Raw genomic sequence first — 24,259 nt, 5'->3', positions numbered from 1 at the left:
CAGGGCTGGGTGGGCCAGTGTGGGGGTGGGGACAGCTCAAAGTCCTGCCTGTTGTCCCCAGAACTTCATCACAGCTGAGGAGCTGAGGAGAGAGCTGCCCCCTGACCAGGCTGAGTACTGCATCGCCCGCATGGCACCATACCAAGGCCCTGATGCTGTGCCCGGAGCCCTTGACTACAAGTCCTTCTCCACAGCCCTGTATGGCGAGAGTGACCTGTGAGGCCCCCAGAGAGACCAGGACCAAACACCCCTCCTCACTGCCTCTGGGAGGGGCCCAGGGCACCTCACGGCCTGATTCCTCTGACTCTGTATCTATGCAAAGCACTCTCTTATCAGTCCTCTTGGGGGTGGGCGGGTGGGCAGGGAGGTGCTGGGGCAGGCTCTCTCCTCTCTCTCTGTTGGTTGGCCAGGAGGTTCTTTCCCCCCCACCAGGTAGAGGTCAGGGAGACTTTGGGGGTCAGTGCTCTGGTCTGGTAGATGATACATATGATTCTTTGGGGTTTTTTTTTAACCTATGTGGAGGGGATAATGGATCCCCACAGCAAAACAGGTCCCCTCTGTGCCCTGGGGACACCTCTCCACACTGAGATCCCTTCCATTTCCCTTACCACCACCCAGATCCCTTCAGGGCCTCCCACATCCAGGCCAAAGCCCCATGTGCCTTGTCCAGGAACTGCTCCGGCCGTACAAAGGGCCCAGGAGAGGGCGCCACAGCTGCCTGATGGGACCGGAACCCCACCTACTCCCTCTCTTCTTGCCCCTGCCCTGCCTGATCTGTGATGGCCAGGAGGAGGGCCCAGCTCAACATCCCTTCCTGTAGCAGAGAAATGGGGTGACAGACCAGGCTCCACCGACCTCAGCCAGCCCCCAGCCCTGGACTTGTGTGTCTCAAAATTTCTAAGGACCAAAAAAAAAAAAAAAAAGAAAGAAAAAGAAAAAAAAAAGCCAAAACAATGAAAACAATAACAAAAAACATCCACCAAAAAAACCTATAAAAAAAAAAAAGAATTGAAAGCTTTCAGAGAATTACTATTTACTTTATTAACTTACGGATTTATTATATAAATATATATTCACCTAGCAACATATCTCTGCCGTCTCTTGCTCTCATAATGAAGACATAGCTAATATGCTGCCCTCCTGGCCCCTCCCTGATTTTCTTTGTTTGCTGTTAGGCTTGGGTCTCTGGGGACCCTCAAGGTGGAGGTGGGCAGCTGGCCTGGCTGCCTGGTAGTTGATGGTTTTGTTCACCCCTCTCCCCTTTTTGAGTTTATTCTGATTGATTTTTTTTTTCTTGGTTTCTGGATAAACCACCCTTTGGGGACAGAATAATAAAACATGTAATATTTTTAAGAAGGATTTCTACAGTGTCCTCTCTTTCTCTGTCCTGTCTCTGTTCTCCGTGTCCTACAAGAGCAGTGGCAGAACATGTCTTCCCAGAGCAAGGCAGGGCCTGTGAGCCCATGAGCCCTGTTCCTGCAAGTGTGTAAAAGTAAGAAGTACTGTTGGGGACTCCCTCTTAGAACAGCATCCAGCACCGTGGGCTCGCTTTATACTGCATGAGAAAGATGCTGCTGCCACCGTGTTTCAGGGGGGGGGGGGCACAGTGCAATGAGGTCACCCAAATGGCCAGCAGTGGGGCCAGCAGCCAACCCCAGGCAGGCTGGCCCTGTCAGATCTTCATCTCACACCAGGCAGGGAGGTACAGGGCCAAAGCAGAGTGGTCTTACTCAGCTCCCCAGCCCTGAGCTGCAGGTCTCCCTCCTAGGATCCTAGGAGAAGGTGGCCACCTCCATCCACTGGGTGAGAGAAGGGAGACAGGCTTTGAAGCATGAGGCTCCCAGGATGGCACCTGAGTCACCCTGTCCCTCCATCCTGGGCTCACCTGTCTATGGGTGAGGCAGATAACCCCCTCACCCCCATCCAAGTGCTGGCTGCAATGACCTGTGCAGAGAGGGGCAGGGTGAGTGCCCACCACCCCCAGCCCCCAGCTATGGGCAACATCCTCCCTGAGCCCTACCATGCCCAAGTGGCACTCACGGAAGATGCAAGTGAGCTGGGCCGCACAGGACACGAAACGCTCAAAGTCCACACGTAGACGGCTGTCCCGGTAGCGGCTGGTGAGGGACTGGGTCAGCTGGTTGTTTAAGTGGAAGCCTGGCGGGGGTGGGCGCTGCCTGTGAGCCCCACTGCCCTAAGGATACCACTGGCACCAGAGGCATCAATCTCAGCTCTGCCCCATCCAGCTGTGTGACCATGGTTGCTCTCTTCACTTTTCTGGGCCTCAGTTTCCCCATTTATCAAATGAGAACTATGAAGGCCCTGACCCCATAGGATTGTGTGAAGATTAAATGGACTAATCCTGCTGGACATCCCCTGACTCTGCCCTGCCACCCCGCTCATGGGCACTGGAGAATATTCTCATGCAGCAAAAGCACTTGTCAGCTGCATATGGAGTCAGTTTCTTTAAACTTCACATCAGAGACAGTTTCTAAAGGTTCAAAATCATCCTGCTGTAGAATCTCAACAGAGGCTTTTAAAAGCCCAAACAGTGCTTTGAGCCCTTCCAAGACTCAAGGTCACCTGATGACCCTCCCCTCCTTGGTCCCTGACACCAGGAGATACTCAGTCTGAAGGCAGTTTTGTGAGCTTCCACTGTTTGTTCGCAAACAAGTATTTGTCCAGTTCCCTTAAAGACACTGGGTCCTGCCTAACAGGAATTCAGGCGGCCTGCAGCCTCCTTCCAGCTGTGTGACCTGCCCTCAGGTGGAGGGTGCTATGTCAAGGGCTGTGCCTCAGCCAGGGGGTGGAGGAACCTGAGAAGGGACCAAGAACCCTTTAGTGGCCCCTGTTGGAATTTCCATCTGAGAAGTTCTCAGAGCACTTTATCAATTTTCTTTCTTTTCTTGAGACAGAACCTCAAGCTGTCGCCCTGGGTAGAGTGCTGTGGCATCACAGCTCACAGCAACCTCCAACTTCTCTGGCCTCAGCCTCCCAAGTAGCCGGGACTACAGGCGCCTGCCACAACACGGGCTATTTTTTGGTTGTAGTTGTCATTGTTGTTTGGCAGGGCCAGCTGGATTCAAACCCGCCAGTTCTGGTATATGTGGCTGGTGCCTTAGCTGCTTGAGCTATAGGCACTGAGCCCACTTTATTAATTTTCTTCTGTCCAGAATAACTCCTGGAATGGCTCAGACACTCGGTGGTGCTGCACATACAAACACAAACTTTCCACCTGTGTGGAAACTTTTCTGTTCTGTGTCCCCGCTGTCCTTCACCTCTGTTCCTGTCTGTCTCCCAGTCTTCCACTCTCTCTAGCCCCATCTTTCCTTGCCTGATCAGACTCTCCTTCACATCCCTGGACACTTGACCACCCTTTCTGGGTCTCACCTTGCACACATCCAAACCCTCCCGTGGCTCTCCGACTCAGTCACTGTCATGCCAAGCCCCCCATCTCCTTATGATCCCTCTACTGTGCATTAACAGATGAGCCCCAGAGTAAGGTCAGATGTGGGAGCTCCACATTCTGCTTGCAGCCTCCAAATCCCCTCCACTCCTGTGTTTTCTGATTTGCTTCAGAGCCTGTGAGAAACATTTCTCTCCAGCCATGTCTTGGTTGGGAGGTTGTGCTTGTTCCTAGCTTCCAGGACTCGGTCTTGGCCCTTTGGGATGTGCTGTGGCTTTCAGCACTGGACACTTAAGTGTGTACACAGCCTTCCACAGTCTCCTTGTACCCCCTGTGTATTAGCCATTTGCTCAAGGAGATGGAGTCCTATGCCCAAGGCCACCCCAGGAGTAGGTCAGGAGAGAGAGGATTCCAACCTAAGCTCAGCAGAATCCAGAGCATTCTACATTGCCCCAAGGACCTGGGCCTTTCAGACCCCAGCTCCCAATCCTGCCCTTCCTGGAGGGCCTCTCCTTTCCAAGCCTCCTCCCAGGCCCGCTCCCTTCATGTGTCCTCCTCACCCCACACAGAGAGGTTTCTATCCCCCTTTGCCAGTTGGCCTCTTCAGGGTCACCCAGTCCTTGCCAGGAGCTGGCACCAAACCAAGACATGGGCCATGTGGATGACTGCAGCTGAGTGGGTAGACAGGTGGGAAACAAGCCCTGTCCCCGTGACCGCCCCAGGGCCCCTGTCCACACCTGCTGCATTCAGCGCCAGCCGCAGCTCATAGGAGTTCATCGTTCCAGAGGCGTCCTCATCGAACTTATCAAATATGGCCTGGGTGGGAGGTGTAAGTGAATCTCACCCCAAGGCCTCTGAGCACAACCGAGCACCCTGAAGAGGACTGCAACAGAGGCTTGCAAGGCCAGACAGGCTGCATCCCAGCTCCCTTCTGGTGTGGGCTCCAGGCGAGCAGCCTCTTGCTATAAACCTGTTACCCAGTGTGTCATGCAGGGACAACCTCAAGTTTGCAGGCTTGTGAGGACAAGTTGAGATTCTACCCAAAAGGCTCACTGAGGCTCAGGAAAGAGTGACTTATCACTGGGATTCATATGGAGAGGCCTGACCATGTCCTCTTCACAGAGTTCCAGAGCCCCAGTGGTAGACATAGGCCGCTCAGAGGGAGGTGACTTGCTTATGGTCACACAGAAAGTGCCTGAGAGCTGAGATACCAACCCAGGACAGAAGCAGCACTCTCAACCCCTCAGCTATTTAACGCCCCTAAAGGGACCACAGAGAGGTGGATGGGGCAGGGGCATCCCAGTTAGATCTGTCCAGTTCCCACATGTTGCTTAGGACCCTGATAGCCCCCAGGGTGCTTATGTCCCTGTTAGTAAAGGTGCCTCACCTGCCACTCCAGGAGGTGGCCCCAGAGGTGATGGAAGTGGTGCAGGGCCAGGCTTCCTCCATGCTGGGGGTGATGCATTCGGTTAAGGTTGATGGCCCCAGAAGGGGAACAGACTCAACATCCACATCCCATCCCTCCTACCCAGGCATCGTCCCCCATGTACCCCAAAACACTGCAGCAGCTGCTCACAGGTCTTCAGTCCAATCTCCCCTGGGGTTTGGCTGTGGGCCCTGCCTACAGGAAACATAAAACACACAGCACTCCCTGCACGCTGGCCACCATGTAAGGGCTTTATGGACACAACTCCCTGAAGTAGACGTTAACTGCTTTTCTCTTTTTTTTTTTTGTTTTTGTGTGGAGACAGTCTCACTTTATGGCCCTCGGTAGAGTGCCGTGGCCTCACACAGCTCACGGCAACCTCCAACTCCTGGGCTTAAGCCATTCTCTTGCCTCAGCCTCCTGAGTAGCTGGGACTACAGGCGCCTGCCACAACGCCCGGCTATTTTTTGGTTGCAGTTTGGCCGGGGCCGGGTTTGAACCCGCCACCCTCAGTATATGGGGCCGGCGCCCTACTGATTGAGCCACAGGCGCCGCCCATGCTTTTCTCATTTTATAGAAACTGAGGCTCAGAGAGTCAGTGACTGCTAGAACCAAAAGGCCTGGGATCTGATTCCAGGCAGGGGCTTCCGACTTTGTGCTCAAAGCAGCTACATACACCCCTGCCCCTCAGAGGAGGGGAAGCTTTGGTATAGCCATGGCCCCAGCTGTCAGGGAGGCACTGCCAGGCTGAGCCCAGGCTACCCAGGGCCTGACTCCCAGCAGCATTATGGATTAACATACATTAGCACTCAGAAGGCTATACTATAGTATGAGGCAGGATTGCTTGAGCTCAGGAGTTCAAGACCAGCCTGAGCAAGAGCAAGATTCCGTCTCTACTAAAAATAGAAAAACTAGGCTCAGCACCTGTGGCTCAAGTGGCTAAGGCGCCAGCCACATACATCTGAGCTGGCGGGTTCGAATCCAGCCCGGGCCTGCCAAACAACAATGACGACTGCAACCAAAAAATAGCCGGGCGTTGTGGCAGGCGCCTGTAGTCCCAGCTACTTGGGAGGTGGAGACAGGAGACTAGCTTGCACCCAGGAGTTGGAAGTTGCTGTGAGCTGTGACGCCACAGCACTCTACCCAGGGTGACAGTTTGAGGCTCTGTCTCAAAAAAAAAAAGAAAAAAAAATAGAAAAACTAGCTGGGCATTATAGCAGGCACCTGCAGTCCCAGCTACCCAGGAGGCTGAGGCAAGAGAATCACTTAAGCCCAGGAGTTTGAGGTTGCTGTGAGCTGTGATGACTCCACAGTAAGACCTTGTCTCAAAAGACACACACAGGGCTCAGCAACTGTAGCTCAGAAGCTACACACACCGAGGCTTGCCGGTTCGAACCCAGCCAGGGCCTGCCAAACAAAACGAAAAAGATATACACAGGCTGGGCGCTGTGGCTCACACCTGTAATCCTAGCACTCTGGGAGACTGAGGCGAGTGGACTGCCTGAGTGCACAGGTTCCAGGCCAACCTGAACCAGAGGGAGACTTCGTCTCTAAAAATAGCCGGGCATTGTGGTGGGTCCCTATAGAACCAGCTACTTGGGAGGCTAAGGCAAGAGAATTACTTGAGCCCAAGAGTATGAGGTTGCTGTGAGGTATGATGTCAAAGCACTCCACCAAGGGCAATAAAATGAGACTTTGTCTCAAAAAAAAAAAAAAGAGAGAGAAAGAAAGAAGAAAGAGAGAAAGAAAGAAAGAAAGAAAAGAAAGAAAGAAAGAAAAGAAGAAAGAAGAAAGAAAGAAAAAGAAGAAAGAAAGAAAGAAAAAGAAAGAAAGAAGAAAGAAAGAAAGAAAGAAAGAAAGAAAGAAAGAAAGAAAGAAAGAAAGAAAGAAAGAAAGAAAAGAAAGAAAGAAAGAAAGAGAAAAGGAAAAGAAAGAAAGAAAAGACTCACACAAACCACAACACACACACATATTGGAGGCCCTGGCTGTGACTGCAGGACCCTTGGCCAAGAGCCTTCCTATGTCTCCCAACAAACTCACCCGGCTCCAGGGCAATGCTTAGTAAGGTCTGGAGCTGTGAGGCCTGGAGCTCTTCTCCCTAGTCAGGAAAGAGCCACTTGTGAGGCCATTTACTCAACAACTGCTGTGGGCCAGGTCCTGTGCTGGACTGAGCTGAGGACACAGCAGAGACTGAGCACTGAGCCAGCGTACCCTCTCAGAGCTCATGGCCCAGTGGGAGAAACAGATCTGTCCCCAGAGTGGGCACCAGCAGAGCTGTGACTGCAGAAGCCCTGGGCTGTGGGAGTTGGCAGGGAGAGGCTGCGCAGCTGGGCAGGGCAGGAATCACCTCCAGAGGAGGAGGCACCTGAGGGTGTGAAGGGACTCAGCAAAGGCCCTGAGGCACAGAAGATCTGGGAGCTTTCCAGAAAAGAGGGCCAGGCTCCTCCTCCTCACCTCTCCAGCCAGCTCCAGAAACAGCAGCTCCAAGCCCAGCTCCAGAGGCGTGTAGGGGCCCTGAGGCATGGTGAAGGGGGGCGCTCAGTTCAGGCCACCAGTCCTCCCCCCACCATCGCGCCCCTCCTGCGGCATCCCCCACCTCAAGCGCCCGCAGGTCAGCGCTGATCACGTCGTCGATCTCCCTGCAAGTGACAGACGCAGCTGCTCGCCCTGCAACTGGGGCTGCGGAGTGGTCTAGACGGGGACAGTGGGGGCCTGGGCTCATCCCCGCGGGGTTAGAGGTCTCGCGGGCCCATTAGGGCAGCCGGAGGGGGCGGTGGGGAGGTCCAGGCGAGTCAGGGAAGTAGGTCTGCGGGGGCCCCCCCGCAGGTCTGTCTGGGGATCCCCGGGACGGGTATCAGCTTACACGGCCGTGTGGTGACGCTCAGAGAAGATGCGCAGCGTGAAGTCGGCCTCGTCGCCGGCGCGGGCGGCGCTGGGCACCACCAGGTAGTGGCCGGGGCGCAGGCGGCAGCGACGGCTCACGTCGCGGCGGGCGCAAAAAGGCGAACGATCGGCGCGCAGCAGCCGGGGCAGGAGTGTGCGGCTGCGCGGGGAGTCCCAGAGGCCCAGTAGCTGTGGACAAGGAGGGGAGACCACAGCCCGGTCAAGCTCACCCTTTTGCTCTCCAGACCGCCGGTCTAAACCTGCCACGTCCTCCCAGGGCAGAGAAGCCAGCCCCAGGGGCTGTCAGGGAGCTGGTGTGGGGCCCAGCCCAGCCTCACCTCCTCTGGGATCTGTAAGAAGGAAGAACAAGGGAAGTCAGGGGGCAGCCAAGGGGAGGTGGCCATTGTCCTGAATCACTGTTTCCTCTTCTTTCCTCCTACAGGACCTTTACTGAACCTCTCTCTCCAGTCCCCAACCCACACCCTTGCTGATTCCTCCCCAACCCTTCCCTCCCTCACCTGTGACCTCAGACCTTTTCTCCTTGGTCAGGTCAGGCCCTTCTGACCCCCAGGCTCTGTCCCATCCTAGCCTTTCCCTCTGATTCCCTTAGCTCCCTCTCCGCTCCTTCTCTAGACCCTCTCCGGACCTCGGACCTCAAACCTCAGCCCAGCCCAATAGCCCCCTTGGCCTTGCCCCTGCAGCCTGTCCCCACCCAAGACCAAACCTGGAACACGTGGAAGCCCACGGTGAGGTATGTGAGGCCCTTGGCCCTCAGGCGCCGCCGGTTTCGCTGGATGAGTGACAGGAGGACAGTGCACTTGGGCATGCGGCCCCCCTGCGCTGGGCCCCGAGCCCCTGCTGCCCCCCAGCCCCCCCAGGGCCCTTCCTCATCCTCATCCTCCTCATCAGGCTCCTGCAGCGTCAGCCGGAACTGGGAGTTGGTCCAGAAAGTTTCTAACAGAGGAGAAAGAAAGAAGGGGGTCCCCGGCCTGTCACAGCACCCCCCAGTTTGAATCTCAGGATCTCCCTCAGACCTCACCAGAACTAGGCTGGCTCCCGCCAGAGTTGAAGCCTCGCACCCAGCGGCCCTGGAAGGTGTGGATGTGCCATCCACCTCCAGCTGGGCTGGGCCCCAGCACCTCTGGACTCAGTGAGCAGATCTGCACCGTGTCGAAGTGGCGGAGGAAGTCCTGAAGCTCCATCCTGGACAGTGGCCATGTCAGACACTGCCCAGCCCTACTATACCAGGGCCCCAGACCCCCTAACAGCTCAAGATCCCAGAAAAGCCCCCCACATTACAAAACCCTCCAAATTCTATAAATATTGTCAAGTACCCTCCAAGTCTCTAAAAATGACCTCCACACAGCTATGATTTAACAATAAAAAAATTTGAAAATAAATAAATAAATAAAAATGACCTCCAAATGGCTGAGCCCGCCAGTCCTCAGAAATTCCCCACAAATCGCCAAGATTCATAAGCTACCTCCCAAATAGCATCAAATTAGCTTCAACCTCCAGCTATCAAGACACTCAGACTCTCAATTATCAAGTGTCCTTTAGCCCTCAATATTGCCAAATCTCAAGAAATGCCTCACACGTCGTCAAGCCTCCCTATCGCCCTAAATACTAGCTGTCCCTTTTACCCATGACGATCACTATGCTCCAGATTCCCCTAATGTTAGTATGAATTCTTCCTTGACTTCTCCAAATAGAACCTGATCCCCAAATGACCACCAATAGGCACAGTTTCCCTTAGGGCCTAAAAGCATGAACTTCCCTCGTGAGGCCTTTGACCTGGTGTCCCTTCCCAGAGGCAGAGCTGGGACCCCAATGGACTGACCAGAATTCGCCATCCTCTTTCTTCACCAGCAGAGCATCTCGCCACTCAGCAGGAAGTGCATCCCAGCGTGGGCAACTGAAGAGACTGAGGTGTGAGGCATGGGCAGGTGGGGCTGAGCCCCACACCTGCCCCAGACCCATCCCACCTGTCACTCCAGGCCCCCGTCCACTCGACACGGCCCCATGGGTTCCGCAGCCGCAGCAGCCGCACTTTGGTGAAGCCCAGGGACACCTGAGGGCAGCAGAGTCAGTGGGGGGGGTGCCTGGACATCCCCTGCCAGACCTCCCATGGGGGATACTCACCTTGTGTGTGCCTGTGACTGAATATGCATGTCCCTTCACTAGCCCATCTTCTGTCCGGTACTCACCCTGATCACTCTGGGCAGAGAACAGGAGACAGTGAGGCCAAGGTGGGGGATGGGAGGGTAGCTGCTCCTCCGGCCCCCTAACCTCCTGCCACAAGGCGGGAGTCAACTAGAGCACTGAACAGGCACAGGACTCAGAAAGGCTGTCGGGGTTGGTGAATAACAGAAAGAAGAGAGAGGGGGAGATGGAAACAAGAGATAAAAAAAGGTGGAAAAAGAGGAGAGACATAGAGGCAAAGAAAGATACAGAAGAGACAGAGGCAGGGAGACAAAAAAGACGATCAGTAACCCCGCAGAAAGCTAAGTCAACGAATGAGTTAGACCAACTCAATGAATGAATGAGAGCACGATGGGGCAAGCTAAGCCCATGAGAGTCAATCCTGGCTGAGACTTTTGCTGAAATTCTCAGAAAGGTACTTTTTTTTTAGACAGTCTCACGCTGTCACCCTGGGTAGAGTGCTGTGGTGTCATAGATCACAGCAACCTCAAACTCCTGGGCTCAAGAGATCTTCTTGCCTCAGCCTCTAGAGTAGCTGGGACTATAGGCGCCCACCACCATGCCCAGCTAAGAAAGAGGTACTTTATTTTAATGTAGGAGGGGGAGGTTGAGGGATACTTGCAGTTATGGGGGACCCTTTTATGCCCATGAGGAGAAAGCCTGCTTGAGAATGAAGCTAATGCAGAACTAGGAATAGAAAAACACACTTGCTAAATCTTCTGAACACCTGGATCCAGCTATGTCTGAAGCTTGCATCCTTATGAGAGCAAATAAATCACCTTTTGACTTATGCAAGTTTGATTTGTGTGTGTGTGTGTGTGTGTGTTTGAGACAGAGTTTCACTTAGTCACCGGGGTAGAGTGCCATGACATCATAGCTTACAACAACCTCAAACTCTTGGGCTCAAGTGATCCTCTTGTCTCAGCCTCTGGAGTAGCTGGGACTACAGGTGCCTGCCACAATGCCCAGTTAATTTTTCTATTTTTTTTTTTTCTTTTTGGCCGGGGTTGGGTTTAAACCCGCCACCTCCGTCATATGGGATTTGGTGCCCTACACCTTTGAGCCACAAGCGCCGTCCTAATTTTTCTATTTTTAGTAGAGACAGGGTCTTGCTCTTGGTCAGGCTGGTCTCAAACTCCTCAGCTCAGTAGATCCACCCAGCTTGGTCTCCCAGAGCGCTAGGATTACAGGTATGAGCCACTGTGCCTGGCCTGCCGGTTTGATTTGTGAGAGAGAATAATCTAACAACAGAAGCTGAAAAAGGAAAGATACAGGAAGTACCCCCCTACCCCAGCCCTGTCCGTACTCTTATTTTTGGGGGTCCACATGGGAGTTTGGCTCTCACCAGGGCAGTGGCGCCTATGAGAGACTCCTTGGCCAGGGCATGGCGCAGGGCAGAGAAGACGCCCGAGATGTTTTGTTTCAGATAGAGCACCTCACCCACGCCACCTGTGAAGTCCACGAAAGCCTCATTCATGTGGCCGCCACGCATGACCTCATAGGAGCCGTGGAGCCTGTGGGAGCAAATCCAGGTGAGAGTTGAGGCAAGAGCATCTCAGGCAACTCCCTGGGATCTGGGGTCTCTACCCCAGGGTGCAGGATACACAAAATTGTCAGATTTTTTTTTTTTTTTTTTTTAGACAGAGTCTCACTCTGTCACCCTGGGTAGAATGCTGGGGCATCATGGCTCACAGCAACCTCAACCTCTCAGGCTCAAGCAATCCCCTTGCCTCAGCCTCCAGAGTAGCTGGGTCTCCAGGCGCTCACCACAATGCCCGGCTAGTTTTTCTATTTTTAGTAGAGACAGAGTGTCACTCTTGCTTAGGCTGGTCTCAACTACTAAGCTGGAGAAATCCACCTGTTGGGCGGCGCCTGTGACTCAGTGGGTAGAGCACGGACCCCATATACTGAGGGTGGTGGGTTCAAACCCGGCCCCAGCCAAACTGCAAACAAAAAATAGCTGGGCGTTGTGGTGGGTACCTGTGGTCCCAGCTACTCAGGAGGCTGAGGCAAGAGAATTACCTAAGCCCAGGAGTTGGAGGTTGCTGTGAGCTTTTACGGCACTCTACTGAGGGCAATAAAGTGAAATTTTGTCTCTAAAAAAAAAAACAAGAAAGAAAAAAGAAATCCACCTGCGGCTCAGTGCCTATACCTCAGCAGCTAGGGCACCAGCCACATACACTGGAGCTGGCAGGTTCGAATCCAGCCCGGGCCTGCCAAACAAAATGACAACTACAACCAAAAAAAAGAAAAGAACTGGGCATTGTGGCAGGCGCCTGTAGTCCCAGCTTCTTGGGAGGCTGAGGCAAGAGAATCTCTTTTTTTTTGGAGACAGAGCCTCAAGCTGTCTCCCTGGGTAGAGTGCTGTGGCATCACAACAACCTCCAACTCCTGGGCTCAAGCAATTCTCCTGCCGCAGCCTCCCAAGTAGCTGGGACTACAGGCGCCTGCCACAATGCCTGGCTATTATAGCTTTCTTTTTCTTTTTTTGGCTGGGGCTGGGTTTGAACCTACCACCTCTGGCATATGGAAGCGGTGCCCTACCCCTTTGAGCCGCAGGCACCACCCAAGAGAATCGCTTAAGCTCAAGAGTTTGAGGTTGCTGTGAGCTGTGATGCCACAGAACTCTACTCAGGGCAACGTAGTGAGACTCTGTCTCAAAAAAAAAAGAAAGAAAGAAAGAAAGAAATCCACCTGCTTTAGCCTCCCAAAGTGCTATTATCACAGGCATGAACCACCATACCTGGCTCAAAATTTTCACATTCTTGAGGCACACACTGGAAGCCCACGGAAATTGGACCTTTTGTCGCTGGGGCCACCAGGACTGCATGGTTTGGGTTTAGGGGTCATGGGAGAGCTGACCCTGGGTCTGAGACTTTGAGTCTCTGGGAGATGTCTGCTTTGGGGGTAACCCCTATGGGGCCAGTCAGGAATTGGGAAAGGTAAAGATTCAAGGGCCCTAAATCTTTAAAGGTAAAGATTTATAGGGATTATACCCAATATTAGGGGGGTGCTTTAGATTTCTCAATGGAACAGAAAGATTGTCTGAGATTATAGGTTTCCTGAAGGGATAAATCTTAGATTGGGGCTTCCAGGACCTAGTATATGAAATTCAGGGTCTTTAGGAATTAATGGGTCTCCAGAACTGTTTTTTATGAAATCTAGATGGAGAGAGGTATTTAAGATCTAAAGGTCCTTAGGGGATGTTGTGACATTAGGGGTATGGTGGTTGTCACTTGGTCTGGGATCTTCAGAGTATCCCAGGGGTGCCATGTGGCTTGGGACCTGCTTCTGGGACTTGGTTGGCAGCTGGGGGAAATGGGGTCCTCACTTGGCATAGGCTTTTTCCAGGAGTGGAGCCCAGAATTCATTCCGCTGTTCCGAGCGCACGAACATCAGCTTCCCCTCACGCACAGGCAGCCTGTCGTCCACCACGACGTCCACCCAGTGGCCAAACTGCCAGAGCTGGTGGGAGAAGGGGCAGGGCTGAGACTGATTCCAACGTCCAGCCCTGCTAGGGCCCCACCCTTTGAACCCTGACCCTGCTGTACCAGTCCCTGAGCCCCAGGAATTACACCCCAAGGAAGGAATGTCAGCTATGAAATCCATACCACGTGTCACTGTGGGGGAAACCAAGGCATGAGCAAAGGAACTGAGCTATACCTGGAAGTGGAAGACGCCTGCGTAGCCATTTTGGAAGCCCTGTCCTGGAGGAACCACGCGGCACAGGAGGCGGGGGTAGAGAGTGAGGGAGGCAGCGGCCGCGAGGAACCAGCAATTACCTGGGAGGAAAGGCTGGGATTGGGTGAGGACAGAAAGAAGGAGGCTGAGGCACAGGGAGAGGAGAGACCAGGGGCAATGGAGGGGTGGAGCTGTCAGGATCCCAGCAGAAACCTGCTGGATCCAAGGGCTTGAGATGGGTGTGGAGCCTCACCCAGGCTTCCCTGACATACGTCTGTCCGGCTCATGTCTTCACAGATGAACTGGGGCTCAGTGCAGAACTCCTGCGGGGTGGGGGGCCCAGGTCTCAGCACAGGAAAGCAAGGGAAAGAGCTGCTAGAGGTCAGACGCCAAGGCCCTCTTCTGCCCTCCACTGCCCAAGAGTAATGAGGGCCTCACTGAGCCCTGGATGGCTGAGCCTGTGCTGAGCCAGCCCCACAGTAGCCCCCTCTTCCCTCAGACCTGCAGGTGCAGGGCCCCAGTCCCTCCTCCCTCAAACCCAGGGATCCAGGCCCCCAGCACCTCTTCCCTCAGACCCGATGGTCCCAGCCCCAGCCGCAATTTACATGGGGCCTCATCCATTTCACCCCTTTGGCCTTCTCTGAGTCCGGCCCCAGCTGGTCATAGCCAAGGGCATCAGGGCCAGCAGGGAAATAAGGGTCGCAGAACAGGATCCCAGAATCCAGGCAGGTCGCCCTGATTGCCTCGTATCTCTGGCCCCGAAAGAGCTGCAAGCCCCTGGCTCCAGCCCCTGCCTCCTCGTCCACAAGCTGGATGGTGACCCTCCTGCTGCTGCACGCCATCTGGATACTCTGGCCTCACAGGCAGGCCCCAGGCCCTTAAACCTCCTGAGTCATGGGGGCGGGGCCTCTCCTCCATCTGAGCCTTCATGGGGGTCTTTAGGGTGTGAGGAGCCTTCCCTTGTTATTATTAATTGATGGTTTGGGGTGCCAGCAAGGACGCCTGTTCAGTGGTTTCCTCCCTGGGGCGTGGGGCCTTCAGTTGTGGCCAGGGTGGCAGCTTAATGGGCTTGGCCAGCAGCAGGAGGGAAGGTGGGCAGAGCTGAGGGAAGACGGCTGCCACTGTGGGAGTGCTAAGAAGGAGGTCAGTGTGGGGGTGCGCTTCTGTCTGCTGGCCCCTGTGGGTCTGGGGAGGGCCAGGACGGGGAGGGTCTGTATCTCTCTGACTGTATTTCTTAGGCTTTCTCTTTCTATCTCTGACAGTTTCTCTCTCCCCCCATCTTCGTATCTCTCTTCTCCATCCCAGCCTCACTGTCTGTCTCTCTCCATCTCTCTTGTCTCTTTTGTCTTTCTTTTTTCTTTCTTTTCTTTCTTTCTTTCTTTCTTTCTTTCTTTCTTTCTTTCTTTCTTTCTTTCTTTCTTTCTTTCTTTCTTTCTTTCTTTCTTTCTTTCTTTCTTTCTTTCTTTTCTTTCTCTCTCTCTCTCTCTCTCTTTCTCTCTCTCTTTCTTTCTTTCTTTCTTTCGAGACAGGGTCTCACTTCGTTGCTCTCAGTAGAGTACTGTAGCATCACAGCTCACAGCAACCTCAAACTCATGGACTCAAGCAATTCTCTTGTCTCAGTCTCCCGAGTAGCTGGGACTACAGGCCCTGCCACAACGCTAAGCTATTTTTTAGAGATGGGGGTCTTGCACTTGCTCAGGCTGGTCTGGAACCTGTAAGTTCAGGCAATCCTCCCACTTCGGCCTCTCAGAGTGCTAGGACTACAAGCATGAGCCACCGTACCCAGCCTTCTATTTGTCTTCCTTGTTTTTTTGTTTTTTTGGGGTTTTTTGAGACAGTCTCTGTCACCCTGGATAGAGTGTCATGGCGGCATCATAGCTCACAGCAACTTCAAACTCCTGGGCTCAAGAGATCCTCTTGCCTCAGTTTTTTTTATTTTTTTATTTTTATTTTTTAGAGACAGAGTCTCACTTTGTTGCCCTCGGTAAAGTGCAGTGGCGTCACAGCTCACAGCAACCTCCAGCTCTTGGACTTAGATGATTCTCTTGCCTCAGCCTCCCGAGTAGCTGGGACTACAGGCACCCGCCACAACGCCTCGCTATTTTTTGTTGTTGTTGTTGTTGCAGTTTGGCTGGGGTCGGGTAATGCGCCACCCTCAGTATATGGGGCTGGCGCCCTACTCCCTTAGCCACAGGCGCTGCCTAGTTGTTTTTGTTTTGTTTTGTTGTTTGTTTGTTTGTTTTAGGAGAAACAGAGTCTCGCTCTTGCTCAGGCTGAACTCAAACTCTTGAGCTCTAGCAATCCACCTGCCTCTGCCTCCCAGAGTACTGAGTATGAGCCACCGAGGCTGGCCGTCTGTCTTGATTTTTGTTTGTTTCTGTCTGTATCTGTCTCTCTCTATCTTCCTGTGTCTCCATCCCTCTGTCTTTGGTTCACTTTTTCTGTGTCCCTGTTTCTTTTCCATTTTTTTTTTTATGAGACAGAGCCTCAAGCTGTCGCCCTGGGTAGAGTGCTGTGGCGTCACAGCTCATAGCAACCTCCAACTCTTGGGCTTAAGCGATTCTCTTGCGTCAGCCTCCCAAGTAGCTGGGACTACAGGTGCCCACCACAATGCCCAGCTATTTTTTGGTTGTACTTGTCATTGTTGTTTGGCAGGCCCGGGCTGGATTCAAACCCGCCAGCTCAGGTGTATGTGGCTGGCGCCTTAGCCCTGAGCCACAGGTGCCGAGCCAGGAGGAAGTATGTATTTAATAAAACCTGACTGACATCTTGCAGTGACCAGGAATCACCTACCCTGTGAAAACCACTCGTCCTGTCGCCCAGCCCTTCCTCCCTGTTTTTGCCCCCTTCACTGAAGGGCCTCTGGCTGCCAGTGCCACCCTGCAAAGTTCTGTTCCCATCTCACAAGCAAGAGTTCTCTTGATTATCACTCTCCACATCCTGGAACGTATGCTTCCCTGGCCAGCTGAAAAAAAAAAAAGTGATGTCATTGTAGGATGTCTGTTGCTTTGTGAGCCCAGCATCTCTCACCCCTATTTATTTTTATTTTGTTTTGTTTTGTTTTTTTGAGACAGTCTCACTCTGTCACCCTGGGTAGACTTCATGGGATCATAGCTCACAGCAACTTCAAACTCTTGGCCTCAAATGATTCTCTTGCTTCAGCCTCCCCAGCAGCTGGGACTACAGGTGCCCATCACACCAGGCTAGTTTTTCTATTCGTAGTAGAGACAGGTCTTGATTTCCCCAGGCTGGTCTTGAGCTCCTGAGCTCAAACAAATCACTCGCCTACGCCACCCAAAGGTGTGAGCCTCCACATGCAGCCCCCTACCCCTATTTCTAATAGCAGAACCCCTATTATGTTTGAGGATCCACTGGTCCCTTATTTTCCAACCACATGGCTCTCAAAGAGCCGATCCCTCCCGCCATCCTAGGGGAGGGAATTTGATCCAGACCTGCCTATCAGAGCCTGGTTGTCCCAAGCCACACCCCCTGTCTCCCCTCTGGGAAGACTCAGGGCAGGACTCCTGACGGCTTCATTGTAAGATACATTCTCTATCCCTGGGGCCACAGAGCTTGGGGAAGTAAGCCCAGAGTGAGGGCGTCTACTGTGACCAAATTGTCTGGAGACCCTGCCCCAGAGAAGAGAGAAGCAGAACCAAGAGACGCAGGGGGAGAGAGAGGCACTGCCCAGGAGCACAGAATCCCTGAAGTCAAACTTTCACAGTAAAGAAGCAAGTAAATTATGCTCCAGTTCTAATTTTTTTTTTTTTTTGAGACAGAGTAGCACTATGTCGCTCTAGGTAGAGTGCTGTGGCATCACAGCTCACAGCAACCTCCAGCTCTTGGACTTAGGCGATTCTCTTGCCTCAGCCTCCTGAGTAGCTGGGACTACAGGTGCCTGCCACAATGCCCAGCTATTTTTTATTTTTTTGGTTGCAGTTTGGCCTGGGCCAGGTTCGAACCCGCCATCCTCGGTGTATGGGGCCAGAGCCCTACCCACTGAGCCACAGGTGCCACCCCAGTTCAATTTTTTTTTTTTTTTTGCAGTTTTTGGCCGGGGCTGGGTTTGAACCCACCACCTCCGGCATATGAGGCCAGCGCCCTACCCCTTTGAGCCACAGGTGCTGCGCCTCCAGTTCTAATTTTTATTTAATTTTGTTTTTCTCACTAGCAGCCAAAAGAAATCTTCTCCACTCAGTTAGCATGATCTCTGCAGAAATGCAGCAGCCCAAATATCCAGAACATCAACCCCTGAGGCTTCTGTCCATGGAGTTCACTCTCCTTCACTCTGCTCTGGCAAAGTGTGTGTGTTCCAGCTTACCCAAGTTAACAACACACTTGACTCATTAAAAGAAAATCTGCAATTAGCACTCTGGGAAGCTGAGGCAGGAGGATTCGCTGAACTCAGGAAATCGAGACCATCCTGAGCAAGAGCGAGACCCTGTCTCTACTAAAAATAGAAAAACTAGCCAGGCATGGTGGTGGATGACTGTAGTCCCAGGCTGAGGCAGGAGGATCGCTTGAGCTCGGGAGTTTAAGATTGCTGTGAGCTATGATGATGTGATGGCACTCTACCCAGAGAACAGAGTGAGACTCTGTCTCAGTAAATAAATAAATAAATAAATAACAGTAATTCTTTAACATCATCAAATATCCCATCAGTCTTCCATATTTCCTTCCAATTGTCTCATGAGTGTCATAAATTGTTAGGTATTTATTTGTTTTAATAGGGACCTAAGGCCGGGTGTGGTGGCTCATGCCTGTAATCCCAGCACTTGGGAGGCTGAGGTTGGTGGATTGCCTCAGCTCATGGATTCAAGACCAGCCTGAGCAAGAGTGAGACCCCATCTCTAAAAATAGCCCAGCGTTGGGCGGTGCCTGTGGTTCAGTGGGTAGGGCGCTGGACCCATATACCGAGGGTAGTGGGTTCAAACCCAGCCCCGGCTGAACTGCAACAAAAAAATAGCTGTGACCTGTGTGACACCACGGCACTCTACCAAAGGTGACAAAAAAAAATAGCCCAGCATTGTGGCAGGTACCTGTAGTCCCAGCTACATGGGAGGTTGAGGCAAGAGGATCACTTGAACCCAAGAGTTTGAGGTGGCATGCCATGTCACTCTACTGAGGGTGACCAAGTGAGACTCTGTCTCCAAAAAAAAATAAAAATAAATAAATAGGGACCTAAATAAGGTGTATTCACTTCATTTGATTGACACGCCTTTTAAATTGTTTTTTAAACATTGCGGGTATATTTTATTCTTTTTTTTTTTGAGACAAGGTCTCACTATGGCACCCTCCGTAGGGTGCCGTGGCATCACAGCTCACAGAAAACTCAAAATCTTGGGCTTAAGCTATTCCCTTGCCTCAGCCTCCCATGTCACTGGAACTATACACACCTGTCACAACGCCTGGCTATTTTTTTGTTGCAGTTGTCATTGTTGTTTAGCAGGCCTGCCAGCCTCTGTGTATGTGGCCAGTGCCCTAACCACTGAGCAACGGGCGCTGAGCCATATATATTTTTTTTTTTTGTAGAGACAGAGTCTCACTTTATGGCCCTCGGTAGAGTGCCGTGGCGTCACACAGCTCACAGCAACCTCCAACTCCTGGGCTTAGGCGATTCTCCTGCCTCAGCCTCCCGAGTAGCTGGGACTACAGGCGCCCGCCACAACGCCCGGCTATTTTTTTGTTGTTGCAGTTTGGCCGGGGCTGAGTTTGAACCCGCCACCCTCGGCATATGGGGCCGGCGCCCTACTCACTGAGCCACAGGCACCGCCCAATTTTTTTTTTTTTTTTTTGGTTGCAGTTCAGCCGGGGCTGGGTTTGAACCAGCAACCCTTGGTATATGGGGCCGGCGCCTTACCAACTGAGCCACAGGCGCCGCCCATATTTTATTCTTTTACTCTTATTGGAGCCGAGTGTGGTGGCTCACCCCTGTAATCCCAGCACTCTGGCAGGTCAAGGTAGTGGATTGCCTGAGCTCAGGAGTTTGAGACCAGCCTGAACAAAAGTGAGACCCTGTCTCTAAAGAATAACTGGGCATTGTGGCAGGCTCCTATAGTCTCAGCTGCTTGGAAGGCTTAGGCAAGAGAATCACTTGAGCCCAAGAGTTTGAAGTTGCTGTCAGCTATGATGCCACAGCACTCTACCGAGGGTGACAAAGTGAGATTGTCTAAAAAAAAAAAAATGTATCAGAGATCCACTGATGTGTCATCAATACTATTTATTTATAGCTCGGCGCCTGTGGCTCAAGCGGCTAAGGCGCCTGCCACAAATACCTGAGCTGGCGAGTTCGAATCTAACGCAGGCCTGCCAAACAACAATGATGGCTGCAACCAAAAAATAGCCAGGCATTATGGCAGGCACCTGTAGTCCCAGCTACTTGGGAGGCGGAGGCAGGAGAATCACTTGAGCCCAGGAGTTGGAGGTTGCTGTGAGCTGTGATGCTACAGCACTCTCCCCAGGATGGCAGTTTTGAGGCTCTGTCTCAAAAAAAAACAACACAAAAAACTATTTATTTATATATTTATTTTGAGACAGTCACCCTGGGTAGAATCCCCTGGCGTCATAGCTCACAGCACCTCAAACTCCTAGGCTCAAGCCATCCTCTTGCTTCAGCCTCCCAAATAGCTGGGAGTACAGGCACCCGGGACAACACCCAGCTATTTTTAGAGGCGGGGTCTCGATCTTGCTCAGGCAAGAGTTCAAGCAATCTACCAGCCTTGGCCTCCCAGAGTGCTAGGATTACAGGTGATAGGACTTTGCCCAGCATCAATCCCATTTATTTAGGGAAAAAGAAACTGTCAGTGAGATGGGTTCACTGATATAGGAACTTACCCCACGTTCATATATACTGATTGGAAGCTAGATTCAAACACAAACATTGCTTGGCTCCTATTTATTCATTTTCTGATTTCAAAATATGATGGGGGTACAAATGCTTTTGTTACATGCTTAGCTTTTATAATGCTTAAGTCAGGACTATTACTGTGTCGATCACCTGAATAGTGTTCATTGTGCCTATTAGGTAGGTTTTTACTCTTTCCCCCAGCCTCTTTCTCACTTCTTGATTTTTAAAGACTTTTACTTTTCTCCGTGCCCCTGTGGGCCTACCAATTATTTAAAATTGGTAGGTACCAAATTTTAAAATTTTAAAAAGAAAATGTTTTTTTGAGAGAGGGTCTATGTTACCCTCAGTAGAGTGCTTTGGCATCACAGCTCACAGCAACCTCCAACTCTTGGGCTCAAGCAATTCTCTTGCCTCAGTCTCCCAAGTAGCTGAGACTACAGGCACCCGCCACAACACCCGGCTATTTTTAGAGACAGTCTCGCTCTTGCTCAGGCTGGTCTTGAACCCGTGAGCTCAGGCAATCCACCCACCTCAGCCAGACAGAGTGCTAGTATTACAGGTGTAAGCCACCGCACCCATCCTCCAAAAAAAAAAATTTTTTTTGAGACAGAGTCTCATTTTGTCACCCTCAGTAGAGTGCTGTGGCATCACAGCTCACACCAACCTCAAACTCTTGGGCTCAAGTGATTCTCTTATCTCAGCTTCCTGAATAGCTGGAACTATAGGTGCCTGCCATAATGCCCAGCTATTTTTAGAGATGGGGTCTCACTTTGGTTCAGGCTGGTCTCGAGCTTGTGAGCTCAGGCGATCCACTGGCCCTGGACTCCCAGAGTCCTAGGATTACAGGCATCAGCCACCATGCCTGGCCTATTTCCAAATTATTACAGAATATATGTGGTGTTTGTTTTTTCATTCTTCAGATACTTCACTTAGGATAATGGTCTCTAGTTCCATCCAAACTGTTGCAAAAGGCATTACCTCATCCTTTATTATGGCTGAGTAGGACTCCATGGCATACATATACCACATTTTGTTAATCCACTCATGAACTGATAGGCACCTGGGTTAATTCCACATCTTTGCAATTGTATGTAAATAGTGCTGCAAAATCTCTTTTTTCCCTCCTTAACCTTATATTTTTAACTTAGTTTTATAATAAAGAAACAGAAAAGAAGTTGATCATTAAAAAAATTCCATAGCTGGCTTGACGCCTGTGGCTCAAGCAGCTAAGGCACCAGCCACATACACCTGAGCTGGCAGGTTCGAATCCAGCCTGGGCCTGCCAAACAACAATGATGGCTGCAACCAAAAAATAGCAGGGCATTGTGGTGGGTGCCTGTAGTCCCAGGTACTTGGGAGGTGGAGGCAGGAGAATCGCTTGAGCTCAGGAGTTGGAGGTTGCTGTGAGCTATGATCCCACAGCACTCTACCCAGGGTGACAGCTTGAGGCTCTGTCTCAAAAAAAAAAAAAAAAAAATTCCATAACTGTCATTTCAAAATTTAAAATGCGGTGTTCTTGTTAAACAAAACAAGAACAATATACCCTATAATTACATCTTTACTTTTATATAAAGAACTGTGTGCGAAGTGTTTTTCAAACTATAAAATAATGCCTGGCATGGTGGCTCACGCCTGTAATCCTAATCCTCTGGGACTCCAAGTTGGGTGGATTACTTGAGCTCAGGAGTTCGAGACCAGCCTGAGCAAGAGCAGGACCTTCTCTACTAAAAATAGAAAATTATCCAGGTGTGTGGCAGGCGCCTGTAGTCCCAGCTACTTGGGAGGCTGAGGCAAGAGGATCTCTTGAGTCCAAGAGTTTGAGGTTGCTGTGAGCTACGATGCCACAGCACTCTCCCCAGAGGGACAGAGTGAGACTCTGTCTCAAAATAAAAGAAAAAAAAACTAAAAAATAGTACTTTGGAACAGGATACAAATGGTTATCCCTAGGATTTAGCTACCTCTGGCTGCTTATAATTATTCACAACTGCTTACATCCTTTTTTTGCATTTTGTTTACTTATAAAGAGAAAAGCCCCCTTTTCTGACACCAGATTGATATCTAATTTTAGAAAATATCTCTGAGCCACAGTTCTATACTTTAATGTGTAAGATACTTACTGCAAAATCCCCTTTTTATTTTACTTATTTATTTATTTTTGAGACAGAGCCTCAAGCTGTTACCCTGGGTAGAGTGCTGTGGCATCACAGCTCACAGCAACCTCCAATGCCTGGGCTCAAGCGATTCTCCTACCTCTGCCTCCCAAGTAGCTGGGACTACAAGCGCCCGCCACAATGCCCAACTATTTTTTGGTTGCAGCCATCATTGTTGTTTGGCGGGCCAGGGTTGGATTCGAACCCACCAGCTCAGGTGCATGTGGCTGGCACCTTAGCTGCTTGAGCCACAGGCGCTGAGCCTGCAAATCCCTTTTAATCTATGCGTTTCTTTCTCCTTTCAGCTCTCCACCCCCATTTTCCCTGAAGTCCTGGGGAGTTTTTCCCAGATAGTTTCCCCACAGTCTGGGTCTTTAAAAAAAAAATTCAATTCATGCCTTGGGCACTATTCCTGAAGGTGAAGATAAATGTTTACTAGATTATTTTTTTTTGTTTTTGAGACAGTCTACTTTGTCCCCCTGATAGGAGTGCCCTTGCATCATAGCTCACAGCAACCTCAAACTCTTGACCTCAGGTGATCCTCTAGGTTCAGCCTCCCAAGTGGTAGGTGCCCGCCACCACATCCAACTAGTTTTTCTTTCTTTCTTTTCTTTTTTTGTAGAGACAGAGTCTTACTTCATTGCCCTCAGTAGAGTCTGTGCCGTCACAGCTCACAGCAACCTCCAGCTTCCTGGGCTTAGGCTATTCTCTTGCCTCAGCGTCCTGAGTAGCTGGGACTACAAGCGCCCGCCACAACACCCGACTATTTTTTTGTTGCAGTTTGCCTGGAGCCAGCTTTGGACCCACCACCCTTGGTATATGGGGCCGGCACCCTACCCACTGAGCCACAGGCGCTGCCCCGGACTAGTTTTTCTATTTGTAGTAGAGTCGGGGTCTTTCTTGCTCTTGCTCAGGCAGGTCTTGAACGCCTGAGCTCAAGCAATCCACTGGCCTCCGCCTCCCAGAGGGCTAGGATTACAGGCATGAGCCATCTTGCCAGACTGGTTTACTAGATTATTAAGAGACTGTTCAAACACCATTCAAAGTATTTAAAATATTTTAAGCCAACATTACATGCTAGCAATTTCACCAATAAGAACTCATTTTTAACACCCACTGTGATAATTAATAAGCTACTAAATGCACAAATGAAAATCCATTTCTAACATCCACCATGCTAATTAATTGAGAATCTGGTGTTTCTCAAAGATAGTTGAAGCTCTTGTAGTAATTGCCCATTTGGCTTTTGTTCAGATGCTGGCAGACCACCCTGAAGTGTGTAATCCAGGATAGGAAAACTGATAGTCACATACAATTATATCACCCTGCATCTCAGGCTGGGTTCCTTAGAAGAAGACTGAGACAGTGAGATGCATGCAAAAGGGTTTTGAGGGAGATAAACTGGAAAGAAATAGTGGGGGGCAGAAATGGTAGGAGAAAAAAGCTGGCACAGCACCTGGTTGGAAAGAAGAGCCTCCCAGGAAGTTGTGGGCGCCCGGAGCTGAGATGAATCCTGAGCAATTTCCCAAATTGAAACAAAGGGGCCAGCCCTTTATCATCAAAGCTCAGGGGCGGTAAACCTGTGGCCTTCTGTAGCCTTGCCTTCAATATGGCCTTTTGACTGAATCCAAATTTTCTAGAACAAATCCTTCTAAAAAGGGATT

At 51.2% G+C, this 24,259-nt stretch overlaps 2 protein-coding genes across 6 annotated transcripts in view; one reads left to right on the top strand and one right to left on the bottom strand.

The window, feature by feature from the left end:
• ACTN4 (actinin alpha 4) overlaps positions 1-1,359 on the top strand; it is an 89,485-nt gene extending 88,126 nt beyond the window's left edge. For all 5 annotated transcript variants that reach the window (XM_053605571.1, XM_053605569.1, XM_053605570.1 and 2 more), the window contains one exon: positions 62-1,359. In XM_053605571.1, the coding sequence (XP_053461546.1) occupies positions 62-220 (159 nt within the window). In that variant the 3' untranslated portion in view covers positions 221-1,359. The remainder of the gene's footprint in view (positions 1-61) is intronic.
• CAPN12 (calpain 12) lies at positions 978-14,443 on the bottom strand. The gene is made up of 20 exons (XM_053605573.1): positions 14,204-14,443; positions 13,852-13,921; positions 13,581-13,699; positions 13,249-13,382; positions 11,263-11,431; positions 9,858-9,932; positions 9,701-9,786; positions 9,556-9,630; positions 8,755-8,918; positions 8,428-8,669; positions 7,696-7,904; positions 7,429-7,471; positions 7,287-7,346; positions 6,873-6,930; positions 4,957-5,027; positions 4,794-4,856; positions 4,144-4,222; positions 2,041-2,157; positions 1,886-1,944; positions 978-1,799 (listed from the first exon to the last, which is right to left on the bottom strand). Exons 1-20 carry the CDS (start codon positions 14,438-14,440, stop codon positions 1,773-1,775), a joined length of 2,157 nt encoding a protein of 718 aa, XP_053461548.1. The 5' UTR covers positions 14,441-14,443; the 3' UTR covers positions 978-1,772.
• Positions 14,444-24,259: the final 9,816 nt, after the last annotated feature.

The sequence above is a fragment of the Nycticebus coucang genome, chromosome 10 (genome assembly GCF_027406575.1).
Source record: "Nycticebus coucang isolate mNycCou1 chromosome 10, mNycCou1.pri, whole genome shotgun sequence".
NCBI lineage: Eukaryota > Metazoa > Chordata > Mammalia > Primates > Lorisidae > Nycticebus > Nycticebus coucang.
This window is presented reverse-complemented; position numbering and strand designations above follow the sequence as displayed.

What these genes read in the sequence shown, in the direction of transcription:
- CAPN12 (XM_053605573.1), bottom strand. Translation starts at nt 14,440, where the DNA reads ATGGCGTGCAGCAGCAGGAGGGTCACCATCCAGCTTGTGGACGAGGAG. An exon ending in TCATAGGCGCCACTGCCCTG is followed by an intron (nt 9,933 to 11,262) that starts GTGAGAGCCAAA and finishes TTCTCTGCCCAG; the next exon opens with AGTGATCAGGGTGAGTACCG. An exon ending in TTCTGGAGCTGGCTGGAGAG is followed by an intron (nt 6,931 to 7,286) that starts GTGAGGAGGAGG and finishes TTTCCTGACTAG; the next exon opens with GGAGAAGAGCTCCAGGCCTC.